General features: G+C 35.3%; 1 protein-coding gene and 3 pseudogenes across 1 annotated transcript; 2 read left to right on the forward strand and 2 right to left on the reverse strand.

Annotated features, from left to right (window-relative positions):
• Positions 1 to 4,813: 4,813 nt before the first annotated feature.
• LOC120151784 lies at positions 4,814 to 6,188 on the forward strand (annotated as a pseudogene).
• A 394-nt stretch (positions 6,189 to 6,582) lies between these two features.
• Positions 6,583 to 8,800, reverse strand: LOC120151786 (peptidyl-prolyl cis-trans isomerase FKBP20-1-like). The gene is made up of 6 exons (XM_039164140.1): positions 8,645 to 8,800; positions 7,881 to 8,009; positions 7,469 to 7,602; positions 7,311 to 7,390; positions 6,862 to 6,954; positions 6,583 to 6,754 (listed from the first exon to the last, which is right to left on the reverse strand). Exons 2-6 carry the CDS (start codon positions 7,987 to 7,989, stop codon positions 6,604 to 6,606), a joined length of 567 nt encoding a protein of 188 aa, XP_039020071.1. The 5' UTR covers positions 7,990 to 8,009; positions 8,645 to 8,800; the 3' UTR covers positions 6,583 to 6,603.
• Positions 8,801 to 12,486: 3,686 nt separating this feature from the next.
• Positions 12,487 to 16,784, forward strand: LOC120151815 (annotated as a pseudogene).
• Positions 16,785 to 21,540: 4,756 nt separating this feature from the next.
• Positions 21,541 to 24,576, reverse strand: LOC120151854 (annotated as a pseudogene).
• Positions 24,577 to 24,884: the final 308 nt, after the last annotated feature.

Below are 24,884 nucleotides of genomic sequence, written 5' to 3' on the forward strand. Positions count from 1 at the left end.
TTTATGAATTTAAATTTTTTAAAGAAAATAAATAAATATTTTCTAACTTGTTAAAAAACAAATATATAATAAGGACAATTTGGTAATCATTTATTTTTTTAACTAAATATGGTAATCTTACATTCCTGCTAAACCAATCAAACACAAAATTCAACATTCCCAGTAATCATATTCCTTGACAATCTTACATTCTCACTTGTAATATTACATTCCGACTTGTAATCTTATATTTCGTGAACCAAACGCACCTAAAAGTCAAATATGTTATTAATCCCCTTCTTATGCGTATCTTTTTTTATTTGTATTTTTTATTTGTCTAATAAATTTTGAGTGTAAATTTTATTAATGGTCACTAAACTTTTAAAGTACCTACAGTTTGGCCACAAAAATCAGTTTTTCTTTATTATAGTCATTGAACTTAAGGTTTCCTTTATTTCTGTTTCAGTAATTAAAATATTTTTTAAGCCGGTGACTCCAATTAAAAATGGGTAAAGTATACAAATGTGTCCCCCTAATATAAGACATTATTTTATTGGGTCTCCTAACTATTAAAAGTTACAAAATGATCCCTAAATCATAGAATGTTGTTTTATTGAGTCCTTCAACTATTAGAAGTTACAAAATGATCATTTGACTATTTAATATATTCCAAATTTGTCCTTTTTCGTTAAAAAATTAACGGAAATCGGAGTTGGATGTTAATCTATCGTTTGAGATATGATAGTTGTTTGAGATTCTATGATCAAATTTTATTATATTCCAAACAACAGATCAACATCTAACCCAGACTGCCATCAATTTTTTAACGGACAAAGACGAGCATGGAACATAATGAATAGTCGGGTGATCATTTTGTAACTTTTAATAGTCAGGGATTCAACAAAATATCTTATAGTCGGGGATCATTTTGTAACTTTTGATAGTCGGAAGTCAAGAAAGCAACATCCCCATAATCAAAATACAAATCAGTACTACACTTTACCGTTAATTTAACAAGTGTATATATTTTCTACTCAAACTCTTTAATATTTTACTTATACTGAATTCAATAAAAGTGCTATTGATATTTTGTGTCTTTATTAACTGCCAATCGAAAATAAAAACAAAAACGTTATTAATATCTAAATTTGATTGAAGTGATATTTTTTTAGAATTAAAGGTGTAATTAATATGCATTAAACTCCATAAAAATAATGCAATAAATTCTAAAAGCACTATTTTCTAAAACATTTATAAAATTAATTAATTAATTAATTAATTATCGTCTACGTAAAATGTCTCTTTCTTTTTGGGGAGAAAGCGTGTAGAATTATTTGTTTGATAATAACAATTTCTGTCATAATGCAATTAATTTTGAAAATGAAATATTTATATGTTTTACAGAGAGGTGCAAGGTTGGACCCCGATCATAATTCATTTTATTATTTTATAAATTATAAAATGTTAAATTTATATTTGAAATTAATAATAATAGTTAGTTTTATCATAATTTAATCGCAATTATAAATTATAAAATGTTAAATTTATATTTGAAATTAATAATAATAGTTAGTTTTATCATAATTTAGTCGCAATAAAAATAAAAGAAAATCAATATGTCCACAACAAAGATGGATGAATAAGAACACGAAACAAACATCAAGAAGAAGAAAAAGGGATATAGTTAACGATTAACAATAAATCATATTGATGTCGATAATAAAAATGGGGTAAATTACACATTTAATACTTAAACTATCAGAGTTTTAGTCTATTTTAATACCTAAACTTTTAATTTTTCGTAATCATGCCTAAAGTTTAGTTTTTGTTTCATTTTAGCATCCCGTTATTAAAAATTTAACGCATTTACTACTTAAACTATCAGTTTTTTTCCGTTTTAGTTCATAAACTTTCAAAAGAAAATCCAAAACATAACATTAAATTTTGAATGGGGTACTAAAATGAAACAAAAATCAAACTTTAGTTATGATTTTGAAAAAAATTGAAAGTTTAGTTACTAAAACTGATAGTATATGTAATAAACGCATAATTTATCTTAAAAATATATAAAAAAAATTAAGAGAATGATAGGTTTAAGGAAAATAAGAGAGGAAAACGGCTAATTTATTTCATTCCAACTATATATAATTAAATTTTAAAAAATATTATTTTTAGTATTAAAAATTTAATTCGACTCGAACAACTCGAATGAAAGTCATTTTTTTTATCTAAGTCGAGATTAGTTTAGATGAATAGTCTAACCCTTAGACTAGACTCTCTCTTGAAATAAATGCATTTTTATAGCTTTTGAATTTCTAAAAGTTGGTCAATTATATTATATTTCAATTTTTTTCTGTATTTATAATTAATCGTTAATGAGACTTTGATTTAATATAAGTTTGGAGTTCGAATTTCAGGAATGTTAATGATGTGAGTATGGATGGGCATGGGATTTGAACTCAACAGGTTTCGACTTGATCGGGTTGGATTTTTTAAAAAAAAATTAGATTCGGGTCAATTCGGGTTCAGGTTTAGAGTGAAAAATACTTGACCCGAAAAATATATAATTTTACCTTATATATTTATGAATAATTATAATAATACCTTCTATATATAATTTTTTTTTTCAATTAAGTCACTGTTTTTATTGAATAATTTTTTTTAATTATTTTGGATCAGGTTTATAAGTTATATATCGGGTCGAGTGAAACCTTGTTTTGGTCGGGTCTCGGGTGGAGGCTCCCTTGTTCTCGGGTCGGGTCGGGTGGACTAAAAACCCGACTCATGCTCATCCCTAGATGTGAGCGTTTAATGTCAAAGACTGAGAATATTATTTCAATATATATTGTCTTATACTTACTCCACCAGATTAATAAATAAATATATAATCCAGATTAATAAATAAATATATAATTAAAATATGTATTATTTGTATTGGGTAAATGTAAACATTTGGAAGAAGAGATGAGCCGCAAGCAAACCGTGCACATTTAATATGTTTTGAAGAAACTATTTGTTATTATGGAGTTGTCTAATTTCAACAGAGCATTAAATTTATTATAAACTGTACAACCACATACGAAACAAACTTCATTTCGGTGCCATGATCAGTGGATTTTGATTGATTTCAGTACAATGTATATATATGTTAGTAATATTCTAAAATTTTATATTTATTTTAATATATGAATTTCACTTATGGTTCAACTCAGGAGATAAAGTTAACAACTAGTTGGTTTAATGGGATGAGGTACTAGGTCCCTTAAGTAAGGTCAGGGGTTCGAATCCTGACGTTTGCGAATGGAGCAATTGGGTTGAGAAGATCGCTCTCGTTTTTGCAGTACCTGATTTGGATTAGTCGGTCAATAGATCGGATATCGGTGATTAATTCAAAAAAAAATTAAATGTTAACCTAAATCATGGATACAATATAAATTAATAAATAATTTTATACTTATACAATATAAATCATAAAAACCATGTATATAATTATACACAATAGAAATATATAGACCACGTACATGATTTTACATTAGAGTGTGTGATTTTCTAAAAAAATATATTGAAATTTTTGAGGATATAAAATTATAAATTTTTAAAAAGATGTGATATTAAGTCATCAATAAAAATATAAAATATACTTAAATTACGTGAGAATTTAAAATTATCATAGTGTTATGCCCGTAACACCCTTCGATACAAATATATTGGATTTTTTTTAACTTATTAAAAAGATTTTATTACTTTTTCAAATTTAAAATAAAATAAAATTTTAGAGCAAAGTACATAAATGATCCCTGACTATAAGATACTATTTTATTTTCCGAGACTATCTAAAGTTACAAAATTGTCTTCTAATTATAGAGTGTTGCTTTGTTGAGTCTCTCGACTATTAAAGTTACAAAATGGTCACCGACTATTCCTTATGTTCTAAACTCGTCATTTTTGTTAAAAATTTGACAGTATTCGGAGTTGAACATTAATCTTCTAACTATGATATGATAAAATCTAATCCAATAATCTCAAACAATCATCATATCTCAGTCATCATGTTAACATCCAACTTAGACAATCGTTAATTTTTTAACGAAAAATGACGAACTTGGAACATAATGAATAGTTGGGGTGACCATTTTATAACTTTTAATAGTCGAGATACTCAACAAAGCAACACTCTATAGTTAGAGGATAATTTTATAACTTTCAATAGTCAATGGACTTAATAAGCAATACCCTATAGTTAGATAACCATTTGTGCACTTTACCCAAAATTTTATAATATCCAAATAAAAACTAAGATAAATTACATGTTTAGTATCTAAACTATTAATTTTAATTAGTTTTAGTATCTAAACTTTTAATTTTTTAAAACATACTTAAAGTTTAATTTTTGTTTCATTTTAGTACCTCTATTCAAAATTTAACGCTAAGTTTTGAACAAAATTGAAAGTTTATGAACTAAAACATATTAAAACTGATAGTTTATGTACTAAATGCGTTAAGTTTTTAACGGATGTTACTAAAATGAAACAAAAACTAAATGTTAAATATAATTTTTAAAAAATTAAAAGTTTAGGTACTAAAACAGATCAAAACTAATATTTATGCACTAAATGTGTTTAATTTTTAATGAAAGTACTAAAATGAAACAAAAACTAAACGTTAAATATGATTTTAAAAAAATTAAAATTTAGATACTAAAATAAATCAAAACTGATATTTTAAGTACTAAATATTTAGTTTATCCTAATAACTATTAGTAGTACTATTTAAGGAACCAATACTACTAAGAACATTCAAACAGGTTCTTCTACGTACAAAATAAAACCGAAGATCAAAGCGCAAAGAAGGAAAATCAATGTCTTCTTTCCGTTTTCTTCTTCGCTTCACAATTTTCCTTCTCATTTTCCGTCAAAACTTTGGTTTTCCTTCCAAACAGACACTCTTTTTACCTCTCAAAACGACCCTTGGTCGTCCCCCGCTGACCTTTCCCCCCTAACCCTAAACTTTCCTCCTCCGCCTTCGACGCCGCCGGAGCCACCACCAACAAGCTTGGCTTCCACCATAACGTCACTTTAACGGTTTCTTTATCCGTCGGCTCGCCGCCGCAGAATGTTACCATGATCCTCGACACCGGGAGTGAACTGTCATGGCTTCACTGTAAAAAAACTCCCAACTTAACTTCCACTTTTACTCCTGAACTTTCCAATTCCTACAATCCCGTCCCTTGTGCTTCCCCGGTTTGTAAAACCCGAACCCGAGATATAACCATACCGGCTTCCTGCGACCCGAATAATCAACTTTGCCACGTGGCTGTCTCTTACGCTGATGCTTCCTCGATTGAGGGAACTCTCGCGTATGAGAATTTCGTAATTGGATCTTCGACCCGACCCGGGTTTTATTTGGCTGTATGGACTCGGGTTTTAGCTCGAATTCGGACGAAGATTCGAAGACAACCGGGTTAATGGGCATGAACCGTGGGTCCTTATCTTTTGTGAGTCAAATGGGTTTTCCCAAATTCTCGTATTGTATATCGGGTTTCGACTCCTCTGGTGTTTTACTTCTCGGTGATACGAGCTTCTCATGGCTTAAAACTTTAAATTATACTCCTTTGATTCAAATATCCAACCCGTTACCGTATTTTGATCGGGTTGCATATACCGTCCAATTAGTTGGTATTAAAGTCGGGGATAAAATGTTGGACCTACCAAGATCCGCTTTCTTACCCGATCACACGGGCGCGGGTCAAACAATGGTTGACTCGGGCACCCACTTTACTTTCTTAATGGGTCCGTTATATGCCGCGATAAGAAACGAGTTTTTGCAACAAACAACAGGAGTTCTACAAGTTCTCGAGGATCCGAACTTTGTTTTCCAACAAGCAATGGATCTTTGCTACCAAATCAACGAGTCAGTCGGAACGGGTTTTTCAAACTTACCGCGAGTCAGTTTGATGTTCGACGGGGCCGAGATGGCCGTATCGGGCGAGAGGCTGTTATATCGGGTGCCCGAGATGAGTAAGGGGAGTGATTCGGTGTATTGCTTCACATTTGGGAACTCTGATCTTATGGGGATTGAAGCGTTTGTGATTGGGAATCATCATCAACAAAACGTGTGGATGGAATTTGATTTGGTGAAATCAAGGGTCGGATTTGCAGAGACCAGGTGTGATCTTGCTAGTCAACGGCTAGAGATAGACCTATAAAATAGAGGCACCCATTATAGTCCAATCATGCTCCACCTTTTTAATAAAGATGGACCGTTGATCCTACAATGTATGGCGATGATTGGAAAAACATGGGATTTTTTTATTGAAATAATATATATTTATATTTCAATTTTGCGAGAATAAATGTGTAATTTAGGTGTAAGTTTTGTGAAAATTGGTTTTGTTTATCAAATGTGGCATGCTTGTGCTCTTGTTCGTGTTCGTGTTTTCATATCGTGTCTAAGAATACGGACCGCGTTTATTTCTAATCCATTAACCAAGTTCTGAAAGTGCCCTAATCAACATTGTAGCTTAAGCAAAAGAGTGTGAAAGTGACACTCCATCAGTAAGGAATATCACCATTAAAATGGCTGGCATGAAACTTCATCAGTTTGATATGTAAAATCCTTCTTTAACTATTTGCCTTTGCCCTTACCCTTTCCTTGACCTTTCTTGGCGTCCAACTTGGCTTGAATACGAGCGGCCGCAGCGGCTTTTGCTTCTTCTCTCTTCTTTTTCTCTTCCTCCTTCACTGCAGCAGCGAGTTCCCTCTGCTTCTTCAGCTCCCTGATTTTACGTTCATCGAAATTCACAGCGTTACATGCATACAAAGAGTGTTACTCAAGAATACAAGCGGAAAGTGGTACAAGAAAAAAAAAAGAGATGCAACTTACTCTAGCCTAGCTCTCTCCTCCGAAGCGCTACCGAGACTAGAACCTTTCCGTGGCCTGCAGGACAATAACTCCACCTCGAATACAAGGGTAGCACTGCATACAAAAAATATGAAATCATATTCCTCCTGACACAATTTCGAAGCCAATCACATTCATCGCGACTATTTTACTCAAGACTCGGGTGGAAGTATCAAATACGAGTATGTTCCAACACAGTTATGTTCAATCTTTTTTTAAGTTTTTTCCATGTATTTTGAGGGTCCTTGAATATCGAACACCAGAACTTCAAGTAAAATGAAGAGTTCAAACAACATACGCCATACACCATAACCATATCTCCCAACAAAACACAGATCTAATTCAAGATCTATAATTTCTATCGTCATAGCTCTTGATAAAAGATAGTTGCATTATAATGACAATAAAAGATGAGAATAAGAATCACATACTTAGGTGGGATATCGGGCGGAGATCCAGCAGCACCATAGGCATACTCCGGCTTGCAAGTTATTTTCGCAACTTCACCAACCTGCCGAAAAGGGGAAAAATGATATGTAACAGAGGCCTAATTAACTAAAAATCAACATGGAGAAAACATATTTTTGACCTTCATAGTTTTTATAGCAAGGTCCCAAGCCTGAATAACCGCGCCCTTTCCGAGCTCAAAGGAGAAGACGGAATTATCTTCATGTGTAGTATCGAAAACTTCACCAGTTTCAGCAAGAGTGCCTTCATAATGAACTGTTCAAACACCAAAGAAGTAAATCTACAAAGCTGGAATCTTGTGGGAGAGCCCATTTATGTATTTGGACTACATAGATAAATAAGGATTAAAAGGAAATTAAAATTCTAGCTGACCAAACAAGATAATACAATATCATTTCGTGTGAAAGACGTGTTTTATTATACGGCATTTCTCAGCCACGAAATTCAGCAACGGTTTATATATGATCATATGAATAAAATGCCATTCATCATAGAAAATGAATATACGCTGCATGTCCGAAACAAGTGCATACCATCAACCAACGGAAGATCCTGAGACGGGACAAGAGCATCAGCTTTGGCCCGTGTTATGATCTTCTTAACAACACCTCCGTCGCCGGTCAAATCAGTAACATCATCCATTGTGATTAGACTTTAAAAACCTGATCAGGCAGGAGAAGCAACGGATAAGAAAAACAAAGTCAAAATTTTCGAATCTATAATGATTAAACAATCATTTCCGTGATCTAAGGAAAACAAAAAACCAGAGACACACCACAAAACCGAGCGAGAAACCTTTAGAAACTAATCAACTAAGAGTAGACTGTCAACTTGTTATCCCAATATAAGAATCTTAGTAAAACGCCACTCGAATCTATTAAAACACCCTGACAATCAATAAAAATTCGATCATTCTTACATCTTTGAAAAAAAAAATCAAAGACACCGGTTCTTTTCAACGTGGATCATTCATGCCACCAATTCAAACTTATACCTAAAGAAACATACCAATAAACTATTTTCCAAACAATTTCTCTCAAAATCAGGAATAAATACATATAACCTTGAATCTACTGTCCTAATTTCTTCGATCATTTCCCACAACAACTTTCCCCAAATGGGAAATACCAATCAGCACATCATTTCACATAATTGGGTTCTTTTCTTTCAATTTTTCTCTAAAAAAGTAAATTAAAAAGTAACCCAACCAATAAAAACAATTCATGAACTTCTTTACACTCTAATTTCAAATTCAGTGGCTAAAAAAAGGACTATATTAAAGTGTTCATTAACTGACCCGGATTGCAGCAAGGACTGAGGATCCGAAGTGATATCGAGAGATCAGTTATAGGGGTCGTGTCGGACGCTGATTTTCGGAAGGAATCGCCGTCGATTCTGGTGGCCATAAAGCTGTCAAAGTGGGTGGGTTTTTTAGGGTTCGGATGAAGAGTTATAAAGGAAAAGGAATATGGGAGTGGAATTAGAATATTTCCAAAACTGCGATTCAGACTCGCGTTTCAAGCGTGTGAAACGCACGCTGATGTTGAAACTAGTCTACACATGACCTTATTAAACTTGAATTATACTGAGTATAATGTTTTTTATACACATATATAATCCACCATTATATATCTTTAATTATTTATTTTAATATTAATTAAAAATATACGATAATTATATTAAAATTTAAATATTATATACTAATAGATATAATAAAATTACGTTGATACAATTAAAAAATAAACAATATTGATAATTTTAATCGAATACAATGACAAAAATATCCCATAAATATATATATAATTAATGGAATCAGAAGTCCTCAAACTATGATCATCCTTTCATATTAATCCTTAAACTTTTAAACATTTCAAGTTCAACCCCAAACTACGACTCATTTTAAATTAGTCCTCAAACTTTTGAACATTCTAATTTCATCCTTAACATTCGGTAATATGTTCGATTATTTATGTTTGTTTATGTTCATTCGTTTATGAGCGTTCATTTATGTTTAGCCCAATCTCTCTAGACCCATTTAAAATATTAAAGCCTAATAAATTTTAATCTGATACCCATACAAATGTATTATTCAATTAAATTCAATTAATTTTAAATACAAATTAACAAAGCTCAAAACAATTAATAATCATAAAATTGTTAGGAAAGAAAAAAAATATATTTTCATTTATGTTTGTTTACGTTTGTTTATGTTAATTTATTGTGTTCGTTTACGTTCGTTTATTGTGTTTGCTTATCTTCGTTTACATCCGTTCGTTTATGTTCGTTCATTTGTGTTCGTTTATCATTTAAATGAACGAACATGAACAAGCTACATTCCTTAACGAACGAACACGAACAAGCTACATTCCTTAACGAACGAACACGAACAAGAATTTTTTTGTTCGTTTATGTCCGTGTTCGTTCATTTGTTCAGTTAAAGTTAAATGAACGAACATGAACATATCTCGTTCGTGTTCGTTCGGTTCGTTTACAGGCATATCTACGTAGACTTTTGGCTACCATTTCTACCAAAACAGATTGGGTACATTAGTTGTTCAATACTAAATTATCTGTTTTAATCCTTTTTAGTATCAAAATTTTTAATTCTTTTTAAAACATACCTAACTTTTAAATTTTATTTTATTTTAGTGTCCGTTAAAAATTTAACGTTAAGTTTTTTTTTTAAAAAACTAAAAGTTTAGATATTAAAATGAATTAAAACTGATAATTTAGGTACTAAACACATTAAAATTTTAACGGTGGGTACTAAATTAAAATAAAAACTAAACTTTAAAATAATTTTGAAAAAAGTTTAAGAATTAAAATGGCTCAAAATTGATAGCTTAAGTACTAAACGCACAGTTTACCCAAAAATATTTTGTATGCCTCTCCTTGACTCTTATCATTTATTTTGTTAGAATTTGGTTAAATACTTAAATAAGGACCTAATGTTTTAGAGATTACTTAACCAAGGGTCTAACTTTACAAAGATAAGAGTTTCATGTTTTTGTGTATGTTCGAATAAAGGTCCAACCTTTTAAAAGGATTGAATAAGGGTTTAATATTCTTTTAATCTGCTCAATTAAGGGCCTAACCTTTTGAAAATGTATTCAAATAAGGGCTCCATTTAGACATATTAGGAAACGTTGGACCCTTAATTTAGCAGAACAAAAACATTATTTCCCCCCTACGTCCCTCATCACATACAAAATGTAAACCCCAAAAATCCCGGCACCACCATTGTCAGCAGAGAGCAAAAAATAACTCTCTTTCAGACCACTTTTGATATAAAGAAAGGTTATTTTTCTCTCTCTTAGGTATAGTTTGCGCCTGTTAATCTGTGGCTGTTTATTTCATTCAAGATATTACATTTGATTCTATTTTGAAATCTGGGTTATTATGCTTTTGAGGATTTGTTGATTATGGTGCCTTGAAGAAACGATTTTTTTTTCTGGTATATGTGTATTATTCTGTTAGTTCCAAAGGCAATACCTTTACAAGAAACTGTTTTTCTTCCAAGCTTAAAGCTGAGAGAGACCCTGATAAGTATTCACCTCTGCGCATGATAAATTGCCTGAACAATATTCTAAGTTTAATATGCCTGCTACTTGGTTTCTAAGGTGATGGACTTTTTTGAAAAGTTTTAGCCTTAATGATGATGAATAGAATGGCCATGTTTTCATCGTTTCGGGTTATTCAGCACTTGCTCTTGCTTAACATATCACTTTTCACTAGAGAATGATGCACGATGTAGTAACTAGTAACTAACATTTCACTGCATGCACATTCCAAATGGCTGGAAGAATTTTAGGTTGGTTGGATTCTTCCATGAAGTGCATTGTTACATGTCTCAAACTCAAAGAAGGTTATTTAGTATAGGGTAGGCTACCCTACCTACTTTAAGAAGAAAAAAAAGAGAACACTGTTGTAGTAATTGCAGAATAAACGGATGGGCCATGCACAAACCAATTAATAACAACTAGTTGCAGAGAAAGATTCCTTTTTTCTTTATTGAAAATAGAAAAATGCCCGTCATTGTTGAAGGGCTTCAAAGAAATGTAAATGTAGTGGAAAAGCCTTGCAAATAATTGAACTTGAAACAAAGGCTTCAAAGACATCAAATCCCTTAACTTCAAGGAAAGTGTTAGTGTTAGAGCGGTTTCCTGTTTTCTTCTCAATCAAACAGCTCTTGTTTGTACTTTGTATTGGTTCTTATCAAGTCTACGTGACTTTTCTGAGTCGTCTTCATTCATGTCATGTCATGTCTGTCTTGGGGCCATGCACAGACCAACAAGTTGCATAGGAAGATTCCTCTTTACTCAACCCACTATGGCACAATTGAAAAAGGAAAAAAATAACAAAAATCCGTACTTTGGATCCCTTATTTGTTAAGCGTTTTCTCTCCATTATGCAGTAATCTTATAACGGGACAAAACTTTCGAGATAATATTCTGAAAGAAATTAATTCATGAGTTAATGCATTCTCAAGATTAATTACTTAAATAGAGTGAAATTCACAATGTTGGCCGTAGGTCGCCATGCCTTCCAGGCGACTTTGTAGGTCGCGATACACTCCGGACGACCTTGTAGGTCGTCATGCACTCCGGGCGACCTACCCTTACTCAAACAGAGAGAATGAACGTGTTGCATGGCACATGCACGTCCCAACACATAGGTCGCCATGCCCTCCGGGAGACCTTGTAGGTCGCCATGCACTCCGGACGACCTTGTAGGTCGCCATGCACTCCGGGCGACCTACCCTCGCTCGGCTGCCCTCGGATTCCCTCGCATAGCTCGCTCGGATGTCCTCGCATAACTCGTTCGGATGGCCTCTGATGCTCTCGGATAGCCTCGGTCGGATGGCCTCGGATGCCCAGCGTGTTGGGACGTACATGACACATACTATCTCTTGTAGCTCACGAGGAAGACATGACGACCTAGTAGGTCGTCCGGAAGGCATGGCGACATACGGCCAACACTGTAGATTTCACCTTATTTGAACAATTAATCTTGAGAGTACTTTATCTCGTGAATTAATTTTTTCCAAAACATTATCTCGAAAGTTTTACCCTCATAACCGAAATCCTTCGCCTACTCACTACTTTCCTTCTAAACTGAAACAAAAAACGCATTCTTTATTCTGCACCAATTTCTTTGAGCAACTTTGATTTCTTCTTTCTTGTTTTTTGTTTCCCCTTCAAAACAAAACCCAATCTTTAGATTTCTTTTTTGTGTTCAATTTTACTTGCTTTCTTTTACTCAATCATCAACTTCCAGATCCTCTAAGCAGGAAATATAGTTTGATTTTGAAGTCCCCAAGTATTTACCAGAATCATGGGAAATTGCTTCTCCATACAATTTAGTTTCGAGAATATCCTCATCCGAGGCTGGGATTCCACTATCGGACAGGCTAATTACGAGTGAAACCTTAAAGAAAATCTTCCTACCTTATCTGCTGTTCTTGATGAACTGAAGGCACGAAGGGATGACGTGCAATGGAAGGTTGATCTGGAAGAACAACGGCTACTGAAGCGACTCCATGAAGTTGATCTATGGCTTTCACAGGCGGCAACTATGATAACAGAGGCGGGAAATTTGATTGAAGATGGCCCTCAACAAATAAATAACTTGTGTCTCGGCGGCTGTGTTTCCAAGAATTGCCTGTCTGCCCACAAGTTTGGGAAAGAGGTGGCCAAAATTCTTGAAGATATAAAGGATCACACTAGTAAAGGAGTTTTTGACAAGGTAGCAGAAACTCAGCCCCAACCTTCAGTGGTAGTTAGACCTGAGGAGCGACCAGTTGCTCTTGAATCCACATTCGACAAGGTATGGAGCTGCATCATGGACAAAGGTGTAGGAATCGTTGGCCTCTACGGCGTAGGAGGCGTTGGAAAGACAACACTCTTGACCCAAATCAACAAGAAGTTCGGCATAACAACTAATGATTTTGATGTCGTAATTTGAGCGTTGGTGTCTAAAGATTACAATGTTGAAAAGGTTCAAGATGAGATTGGTGCAAACATTGGTTTTTCCAACGAGTCCTGGAAGAATAAAAGGGTTGATCAGATAGCTGTAGATATCAACCGGGTCTTGCGTAACAAGAGATTTGTTGTGTTACTGGATGATTTATGGAAGAGGGTAGACTTGAAAAAAGTTGGGATTCCATAACCAAGCCAAGAAAACGGTTCTAAACTTGTCTTCACTACTCGATCTTTGGAGGTTTGTGGTGAAATGGAAGCTCGAAAGAAAATTAAAGTGGAGTGTCTGAAACTGGAAGAGGCTTGGAAATTATTCCAAGAAAAGGTTGGGGAAGAAACTCTCCACAGCCATCCAGATATTCCAAAATTAGCTAAACATGTAGCCGAAGAGTGTTGTGGGTTGCCTCTTGCACTGGTTACGATCGGTCGTGCCATGGCTTGCAAGACGACACCTAGGGAATGGAATTATGCAATCCAGAAGTTAAATCAATCCACCTTACCCAAAATGGAAAAGAGAAAATAACCTCATTGACCAAAAATGCCTTATAATATACGATTTTAACTAATTTTGTTTGGATTTGCCAAAATGATCATCTAAATCGCAATGCGATCGATAATTCGCAACGCGATCTCCGGTATCGCAAATCAGTTTCCAGATTCGCAACGCGAACTTCGACTATCGCAATACGAGCTTGGACTATCGCAATGCGAACTTCGACTATCGCAATACGAATTTGGACTATCGCAATGCGAACTTGGACTATCACAATGCGAATATGTAAATCGCATTACGATAGTCGACTATCGCAATGCGAACTTGTAAATCGCAATGCGATAGTCGAAGTTCGCATTGCGATAGTCGAAGTTCGCGTTGCGATAGTCCAAGTTCGCATTGCGATAGTCGACTATCGCATTGCGATTTACAGAACTTGGACTATCGCAATGCGAATATGTAAATCGCAATGCGATAGTCGAAGTTCACGTTGCGATAGTCCAAGTTCGCGTTGCGATTTATTCCAAATTCATTGCGATAGTCCAAAATCGCAACGACTGGTGGTATTGCATTTGTTTCTTAAGAATTTTCTCTAAAAAGATAGTATTCGCGCGGACGTGTCGAAGACACGTATTACCACGACCACGACCACGACCACGAGACGGACGGCGGCGGCGATGGCGCGCGAGAGTCCTCATTGTTCTTTATCAATCAACAAGGAAGTGGGAAAGCCAAGCCTTAAATACCATTCCCAATTGTGTTTCCAATACTATGTGGGATTGAGCATTACCAACACTTGTTTCCAATACAATGTGATTATTCAGGAAACAATTAACAATCATGCACCTTAAAACAACTGAATCAGCAACCAATTGCATTAGTATTATACGATTAAATATGTCATAATTAAAAGTCAATCTATAATCAATCACGATTATTGCAATTTTAAGCAAAACATTCAAAAATAATATCACTATTTAAGGCTCAATCCCACATAGTATTGGGAACAAGTGTTGGTAATGCTCAATCCCACATAGTATTGGAAACACTATTGGGAATGGTATTTAAGGCTTGGCTTTCCCACTTCCTTGTTGAGTGATAGAGAACAAGGGGGACTCTCGCGCGCCGCCGCCGCCGTCGTCCGTCTCGTCTCGGGTCGGGTCGGGTCGTGGTCGTGGTCGTGGTCGTGGTAATAGTAATAGTAATAGTAATAGTAATAGTAATAGTAATACGTGTCTTCGACACGTCCGCGCGAATCGCAATGCGATAGTCGAAGTTCGCGTTGCGAATCTGGAAACTAATTTGCGATACCGGAGATCGCGTTGCGAATTATCGATCGCATTGCGATTTAGTTGGTCATTTTGGCAAATCCAAAAAAAGTTGTTAAAATCGTATATTATAAGGCATTTTTGGTTAATGAGGTTATTTTCTCAATGGAAAATGAGGTATATCCGCTTTTGAAATTCAGTTACGATAATTTGCCTCCCATAATGAAATGGTGTCTCCTATACTATTGTCTGTATCCTGAAGATTATAATATTCCCAAAAGTAGATTAGTGGAGTATTGGTTTTGTGAAGGGTTGTTGAATGAATTTGTGATAGAATTAGTGAAGCTCAAATGCAAGGAGACCACATTATCAACTCTCTTATCTATGCATGTTTATTGGACAGAGCAGAAGAATCATTTGATGGGGAAGAGTATGTGAAGATGCATGGTGTGATCCGAGACATGGGTTTGTGGATAGCATGCGAGCTTGAAGAGAAAGAGAAGAGTTTCTTTGTAAAAGCAGGTGCTCAATTACTAGAGGAGCCAAATGTTAAGGCATGGGAAGGTGCAAAAAGAGTGTCGATGATGCATAATCAGATTAAAGTTCTTAGAGGAAGCCCTAAATACCCTAAACTTCAAACTTTGTTTCTCAGCCGAAATAAGTTTCAGGCGATCAACGATGGCTTTTTTCAGTTTATGCCTCAACTAACTGTTTTGGATTTGTCGTGGAACAAATATTTAAAAGCACTACCAAAGGGAATTTCAGAATTGATTTCTCTAGAATGTCTTGATCTATCCGAAACTGATATAACAGAGTTGCCAATGGAAATGACATCCTTAACCAAACTGAAAATGTTGGACTTGAGTAACATGCACCATCTCGAAAGAATCCCACATAATTTGATATCTAGTTTTCCAAGTTGCAAATATTCAGGTTGGACAATGTTCTGGATAGGGATGATAATGAAAAGCTTATAGAGGAATTGAAAAGTCTGCAACTTCTGAATATACTAAAGATACCACCAATAAAAAGCATGTCTGCTCTACAAAGTTTTCTAAGCCACCACTTGTTTCGATGCAGCACCGAAGCACTAGAGTTGTTGTCTTTTCAGGAGACAAATGTGTTTAATGTTTTTTGTTTAGAAAACATGAAGCGTCTTGAGATATTACGTATTGGTGGTTGTGAAAACATGGAGGAGATGAAAATGGAAAAACTGCATACCAGGGGCTCTCCGAGTACTAATTATACTTCAGGCTTCCACACCTTGAGGACTGTTGTAATTTCAGGTTGTGAAAAATTGAAGGACGTTACCTGGTTGTTTCTTGCTCCAAATCTCAAGTCTCTTTGGATATATGGGTGTGCAAAAATGGAAGAAATACTGAGCGAGGGAAGACTCGGAGATGTTGCAGATGTGGTGGGAATTCCACTACACCATTTCTGAACCTTCAAACACTTCGTCTATGGGGACTACCGGAATTGAAGAGCACATACTGGGATGCCCTACCCTTCCCATGTCTGAAACGTATTCAAATAAGCAGTTGTCCTAAACTGAAGAAGCTTCCTCTCAACTCTGACAGTGCTAAAGGGAATCACATCACCATTCAGGGATTTCAAGACTGGTGGAAACGACTAGAATGGGAGAATGAAGCCACTCGAAATGCTTTTATGCCATCTTTTGACGGAAGAAATCAATTGTGAACCTCATCGTGAATGGATCGATCATTTAAAGAACTTTAAATTATTTTTATATTATATATATTAATTTTATATTTATATCTTTAAAATTTTATAATATCTTACCTCTGAATTTTTAATATACTTTCTAAAAATAAAATCCAACGTCGGTTTCATAACTTACTCATGCTCACACTGTTCTTAACGGTCAGGAAAAATGGTCTTACCTTATACCGTAGTCATTGGTCAAGCCTACAAGCAAAGTTTTAGTATTAGACAAGAGAAGTCAATTGAAACGAAATCATCTCCTAGAAGTAACGTGTGCATCCAACACATCTAATGGCATGACATTTTAAATATATATATATATATATATATATATGTTTAATTTATTTTTCAAAAAATAAAAATCATTAAAACAATTAATTTTTTTATTATTTTAAATAATTTTTAAAAACCTTTTTAGGATTTTATTTGAATATTTTTTACAATTTTCAATATATATTTTTTATACCGAGAGAAACCTGATTGAGTCACATTGTAAACACTCCCTTTTATCAACGAGATCGTTCTGTAAGTTCATATAAAAAGAGAGTCAAAGTGAGAATGTCAGTATACTTCTTGAGCCATTTTAGGTATTAAGCCTTCTTTCAATATCATTTTTTTTTGTGTGGAAAAAGTCTGTGGCTCTCAGGCTTGAACATGAGTCTTGTTGATGACTAATCCTATGCCTTAGCCGATTAAACTATGCCTTCTTTTAGTATTAGCAATGGAAAAAAGGTCCACCAAAATCCAAACTGCAGTCTTTGACTCTCATTTTAGATTGATCACAAACTTTTGAATCTTTTAATTTATCCCCCAAATTCATCCAAATATGTAATTAGCTTCAACAATAGTTTAACCTAGATTTTTTTCTAACATATAATATTAAAACTTGACCTAACAATTTTATTAAAAAGGGATGAGATTGATATATACATATAATTTGGGATGAACTTAAAATGGTCAAAAAGTTTGGGGACCAATTTAGAATGAAAATCATAGTTTGAGGATGAAATTGAAATGTTAAAAAGTTTGATGACTAATCTAGAATGATAGTCATAGTTTAAGGATGAAATTAAAATATTTAAAAGCTTAGGGACTAGTTTAAAATAAGAATCATATATAAAGGATGTATGATACAATTAACTCTCTCTCTCTCTATGCGTGTGTCTTGCTACCATTAGCCAATAGACAAGTAACAACAAAACAAGACACGAAGAAGCTGGAAACATTATAATGTAAAAATAATAAATAAATCTTAGTACTCTTAATGCATTTGGATATGACAAATTATTGAGATAATGTCAACTAAGAAGCATGCATCAATACCACTAACTACATAACGATGATATTAAATGATCAAAGATAGACCAATAGCATCAACTAGGTGGCTCAACTAATAAACAGTTTGATATCGTTTAAGTATGTCTCAAGTTCGAGTCTTTATGTATGCATAAAATCCCCTACTGGGAAACTCACCAACCCAAGCCAGGTGTGCAACCCGGATCGATCTAGATTAATCAGAACGAAGCCTTAAAACTGGAGGGTAACAAAAAAATTAGCAAACTCCAAATCTTTCTCTTTTCATTTCTTAAAAATTCATATTAATTTTCGTATTCGACCCTTGTTCGTATTCAGATGAATAAAAATATAGTCCTCGAAAAACCTTTCAACAATATGATAATAGACGACACACGCGAAAAACCAAATCCGAATAACATAGATTGTGATACCTCTAAAACCTGAATGACCGAACAATTGAATCAAAAATTTGATATCTCTAAGACTCGAATAATCGAGTCCGAATATCATAGATTGTGACGCCTCAATATTATCGGCATAGTGTTGCTCATCAGTTACACTATAGTTCCATATCTTCACCTTAATTATGGACGACATCTATTGTGCGACAACATACGGTGTCCTATGGTATATGCTTTTCGCTTACGATATTGTCCTAGTTGCTGAAACAAAAACTGAGTTGAATAGTAGACTAGCTACCTGGAAGAATGCTTTGGAAGAAAAAGATCTAAGGATCAATTTTAAAAAGACGGAGTATTTATGTTCAAACTTTAGTGGGAACCAAAACGATGAAGATGTAGAAGTATACATAGAAGGACACGTTCTCCCCTCAAAGGATTGTTTCAAGTACCTATGGTCTATGATACATAAAGATGGGGGTGTAGATGATGACGTTACACACCGTATAAAGGATGGATGGCTAAAGTCGAGGGCTGCTACTGGAGTTTTGTATGACAAAAAGGTGCCTCTAAAACTTAAGGGAAAATTTTATAGAATGACAATAAGACCAGTGATGCTATATGGAGCAGAATGTTGAACAATCAAGAAGGATCACGTAAGGAGGATGGAGGCCGCAGAAATAAGAATGCTTCGATAGGCATGTGGTAGGACTTTGTGGAACATGACACCAAACTCTGCTATTAGAATGTCCTTGGGGGTGGTGCCTGTATCCGAAAAATTGAGGGATGGAAGATTACGGTGGTTTGGGCATGTCTGTCGACGACAACCGTCGGATGCGGTCAGGAGGGTAGAGTCGATTACAGTCGTCGGTGCGAGAAGGAGAGGACGACCAAGGCAGAAGTGAGAAGACTGCTTGAGATCTGATTCGAAGGATTTAGCCCTTACTGAGGACATGACCTCTGATAGGAAAGTATGGAGACTTAAGACCAGGATAGCCGAGTAGTGCGGATCACATCCATAGGGTGTATCATATCTGTCTTCTTTTAATACCTTTGTAGTAATTTCCATGACTTCTACTTTTTATACGTTTCATTCATTGGAAATTATGAAAGCTTAGAACTAGGGTAGCGGAGTAGTGTTGCCTTAGTTTAGGTTTTAACCCATTTGACTTCACTCGTTCACGTAGCCTGCTATCGTTGACTTCTGTGTATCATTCCCTTCATGTTCCCTCTTTTTAAATTTAGTCGGGTCTTACGTTGCTTTCTATATGCATAGAGTTTTACGCAGGGATTTACTTCACATTACAGATGCGTATATGAAGACTGCATATGAAGACTGTTCAACTATGTATTTATTTATTTATTTATACATGCATTGCATTTTATCTTTATTTTAAATTTTCTGACTGCCAGAGGTCTTCCACGGAAGCTGCTCTCAAACTGGTGTTTAGGGACAACCTACTACCCTACCTCCCCCTTACCCCATTGCATATGGGAATAGGATTTTATTGTTGTTGTTGTTGTATCATCATAACTCACATATAAACCCTTACATCAATACTATTATGATCAACAATGATTTTATTTAATCAAACGAAAATATTAATAGAATTTGAAAATTCAAAGATAACATTGATAAAATTTAAAATGATAAACAATATTGATAATTTTAAGGGTAAATTACGTGTTTAGTATTTAAACTATTAATTTTGGTTTATTTTAGTACCTAAACTTTCATTTTTTTCAAAATCATATCTGACATTTAGTTTTTGTTTCATTTTAGTGCCCTACCATTAAAAATTTAACATATTTAGTACCCAAACTATCAGTTTTGATCCGTTTTAGTACCTAACTTTCAAAAAAATCAAAATTTAACGTTAAATTTTGAAAGAGGATACTAAAAAGAAATAAAAACTAAACTTTAGACATGTCTTTGAAAAAATTGAAAGTTTTATATATTAAAACGGACAAAAACTATAGTTTAGATACTAAACACGTAAAAAAATTTAGCTGGCCCTATTCTCATATGTACTGGGGTAAGGGGGAGGTAGGGTAGTAAGCTGCCCCCAACGCTAGGTTGAGAGCAACTTCCGTGGAAGACCTCCGGCAATTATGAATACGATGATAAAAATACCCCATAAACAAGAGACAAGTAACAAGAAAACAAGACACCAAGAAGCTGGAAAACATTACAATGTAAAAATAATTAATAAATCTTAGTACTCTTAATGCATTTGAATATGACAAATTATAGAGATAATGTCAACTAAGAAGCATGCATCAATACCACTAACTACATAACAATGGTATTAAATGATCAAAGATAAACCAATAGCAAACTCCAAATCTTTCTCTTTTCTTTCTTAAAAAAATCATATTAATTTTCGCGTTCGACCCGTATTCGTATTCAGATGAATAAAAATATAATCCTCGAAAAACCTTTCAAGCATACGATAATAGACGACACACACGAAAAACCGAATCCGAATAACATAGTTGTAATATCTCTAAAACCCGAATGACCGAACAATCGAATCGAAATAACATAGGTTGTGATATCTCTAAGACCCGAATGGCCGAAGTACCCATGTCGAAGACATACCGATATCCGACCAGTGCATCCTAACCCGAGTAACTTAACAAGGCAATATACAGAATGTTAATTTGATTCAAAGAGAATGTGAGATTCAAATAGACAATAAGCATCTTTGATGCATAGAAAGACATGACAACATCCTTAAATATCATTTACATTGCCCTAAATGGCTGTGTATCAATACGAAGACATCGATGTTTTTCGTTAAGAATTTGCAGTTGTAAAAGGCATTACCATTGCTGCTATTTGCTTATTTCCGGATGCATTTTTACGTATTATGAATGTTGATGTAATTACCTGTGGCCATATGGTAGCCACCGGAGCAATCTGGTACACGCTGCATTTCAGCCACCGGCGAAGATTTTATGTAAGTAACCTGTTGCGAATAATCGTCAATATCAAGTTCTTATATATGTTGTATGCAACAAAACCGGAAGAAAAGGTCTGTATGCTTGTTTTAGGAAATCCGGCACCTTATCGTCGTATATGCGAGATCGGTAACTGAATCATAACCATCAAAGACTGCAGCTAATTTTGCAAGACTTTGCCTTCCATGAGTAGCAAAAGATATGCACTTATGAGGCAGGCTCCCATGACGAGAGTGCATAAACCGTCCGTCCCTTCCACCCCTGAAGCAACCAACCGTTATCCTCGTCGATCACAAAGTCCTTGTGGTAGCATGCTTGGAATCGCTCCTTTGCCGTCTTCATGATCGCGGTATTCAGTGGCAATTGTCTGAAGCCGGCCCTTTTATTCCGGACCTGCCACTGTTTGTATGTCTCGGGCCTCTCGATTCTTTCAGCACCCTCACATGCGATGACATTCATTACTTCCCATCCGAATATCTCACTCTCAATCAGCCTCCGTTCGGGAATTTCACGGGGCACATTAGTCTCGAGCATATCGAATAAAGTGGAATAGTGAAAGAGAGCCTCCCTAAATCTGGTTATAAAGAATGGAGCACTGTAGGCACCGTTCACAATCGCCAGTATGAAAACATTGGGATTCAATTTCCTGATCAAGTTCAGAACTTTATTCCTCGGACTGTCGACAACCACGGTCTCATCAAGCAGATTCCGGAGCCTGAAAAAGCAGTTTACAACAAGCACCTCACCGCCTTCAATCTTGAGGTCCTCGATTTGAATGGTGTCCCATTTCTGTGCGATTGCATGGAACTCGAACGGAACTTTGAATGTCTTAGCATAGTTTGCAAGGCGGTGCCCTGTCTCCTCGACTCTTTCTGCTGGACGGAAACCTGGTTGCGGAAGATCGATCCCTGTAATCTTTAGCTTAGGCGCTCCGCCGGATCTAGATGAGAGACGTTGTATGAGGCCAGGCCATTGGAAGCCATAAAGAATACCGAAGTCAATAATATGAAGCCTAGCTACATTTTCTGCGAGATTCATTATTGTCGTGTTCGAGAAGTAGTCCGAGAGCTTCTTAAAAGGACATGCAGCAAGAAACAAATGGTAAGCTTTCAAAAAGTTAGCAGCCGATGTCGGCTTCGTGACAACGGGATTGTAACTCTGTGTTCCCGAGCCGGCTAACCGTGCCTCTAGGCCATCGACAAAATAGTTGGCCAACCGCTGCATCCCGTCACCCGTAGGATCAGAATGCTGCTTGATTTGCTTCAGCAGCTCGTTCGCACTCCTCCTATCGTCAGCTGCAACAGCTTGAGCACAAAGAGTTAGGAGAGTTCTCAAATCGACCACATTCCGTCTACCTTTCTTTCCACCTATAGATCCTTTCAACTGTCCATTCTGCTGCAAGTTCTTGTTTGTTTCGTTTTGCAGAGCCTTTTGAAGGTCGGTTACGCTTTGACTATTTAGTAACACCGTATCGAACATTTCCGGGCTTACAGTGGATTCAGTATAAACTGATGACTGCTTGTTACTCCTGCCGCTGTCTAAATTCACATCCTCGCGGTGAGGTTTCTTCTTTCCTTTCGATCCGTCCTGCGAGAACTCATTCTCCACCTTCTCTACCACATCTTTAGCCTCTTCCATTAGCTCTTTGAGAAACATTCTGTCACTTTCTACATCAACGAACAGGCTCCCACGACTCGGAAGGAATCCTTTTCTACATGGCATGACGGATTTACCATCATTAAACATTTCAGGAAGCCTGAGAGTATCCACCGGAGAATCCACAAAGTCGTCTACAAGACTACCAGCATCGTTCCGGGAACGATGGGATGAATTAGCTTGAGAACTGAGGTTCAAAGACATTTGCAAACCCAAATCACGGCTGCACGGAAGACCAAGTGCATTACTGTTTCCGCTACCACATCTCCAACAACTTTGACCATGATGTTCATGAAGCTTTCATTAGTTTGATCCTTCGATTCGGTTTCTAGAGAAGGTGGATACCGTTCTCCGAGAACCTCATAAAACGATTTCTCAGCAGCTTTAAGGGCTGCTGATGACTCTCTAAACATGCAGGTCTTATCTTCCATATCTTCTTCCATTAACATCTCACTTATGTACTTAAGAGCTACATTGCTAAAGTCAAAATCCTCGAGCGGATCTCCCTCTCCGTTTGCACTCGAGGAAGGCGGTATGTTAATCGGAATTGCAGTCGGTTGCCTAGGAGGAACATCAACATAATTTTCAATCCTAAACCCGTTACTAAAATTCGAATCGGACAATGTGAACAAGGTATCTTCATTTAGTCTGAATCCATCAACAGAACTGTAAAGTCCCTTCCACAACGGATCCATGACGATAACAAGCCAAATATGATACAGCCGAAACCCTAATACCGAAATCCGAATCCCGAAACTACCAAAGCTCTTCACTATCAAGTCCAAAACTAAAGAACCTAAACCAAATCCAGAAAATCCAACTCTTCCCCTCTTGAATTATTGACCAAAAACCAACAAATTTTCAACCATAAACTCTTATGTTCCTTCTCAAAATTACCTAAAAAAATCAAAATAATACAACATCAAACATATAGAAAACAACAAATAACATAAAAGTGGGATCATTGGACATTATTTTTTCTTTTGATAAAGCTGAGCATAATACAAGGTTGTACATGTTTAACAACTCTCGACCATTTGACAATGACAGCTTATACCCCTGACACATACACCATTTATGTAGATTGGTTCATGCATATCATTGGACAGTAAATGGGATAAAATTAACATGTTTTGGTAGCATAAAACATAGAAAAGATTGAGAATTTAGAACAGTTTCCCACAAAATGAACAAGGGAACTAAAACAGGTAAAGAATATAAACAAAACCCAGACTGAAATCAACATTTTCAGGACAAATATCATAATCAAACTGGGAATTAAGAGAAAAGAAAGATTCTTTTCAGGTTTGAAAAAACCTTAAAAATTCATCAAAGCAGTTTCAAAAGACAAACTTGGAAAAAAAGAAGCATCAAGCTAGTTTCAAAGTCAAATTTCAAAGGACTAGAAAATAAAGATGAATAGAAGAACAGTACCTGAGTTGAGAGAAACAGGGATCAGAAGGGAATACTCATTTTGCGTTGGACTTGGAATTTTTATAGTAAACGAACTTACTCACCGAACAAATTAAATTATTGTTAGTTAATAGGGTGGACGATGATGATTGGATAAATCTAGACGTCCATTACAGCTAAAAATAGTATACTTCTTTGTCTGATATTGACTAATTCCGTCTTTATTTCTTGGGTAAACTACATATTTAGTAATCAATTCATCAGTTTAGTCTGTTTTATACATAAATTTTTAATATTTTTAAAATCATACCTAATATTTAGTTTTCATTTCATTTTATTATCAAGCCAA

The sequence above is a fragment of the Hibiscus syriacus genome, unplaced genomic scaffold (genome assembly GCF_006381635.1).
Source record: "Hibiscus syriacus cultivar Baekdansim isolate YM2019G1 unplaced genomic scaffold, ASM638163v2 tig00111069_pilon, whole genome shotgun sequence".
NCBI lineage: Eukaryota > Viridiplantae > Streptophyta > Magnoliopsida > Malvales > Malvaceae > Hibiscus > Hibiscus syriacus.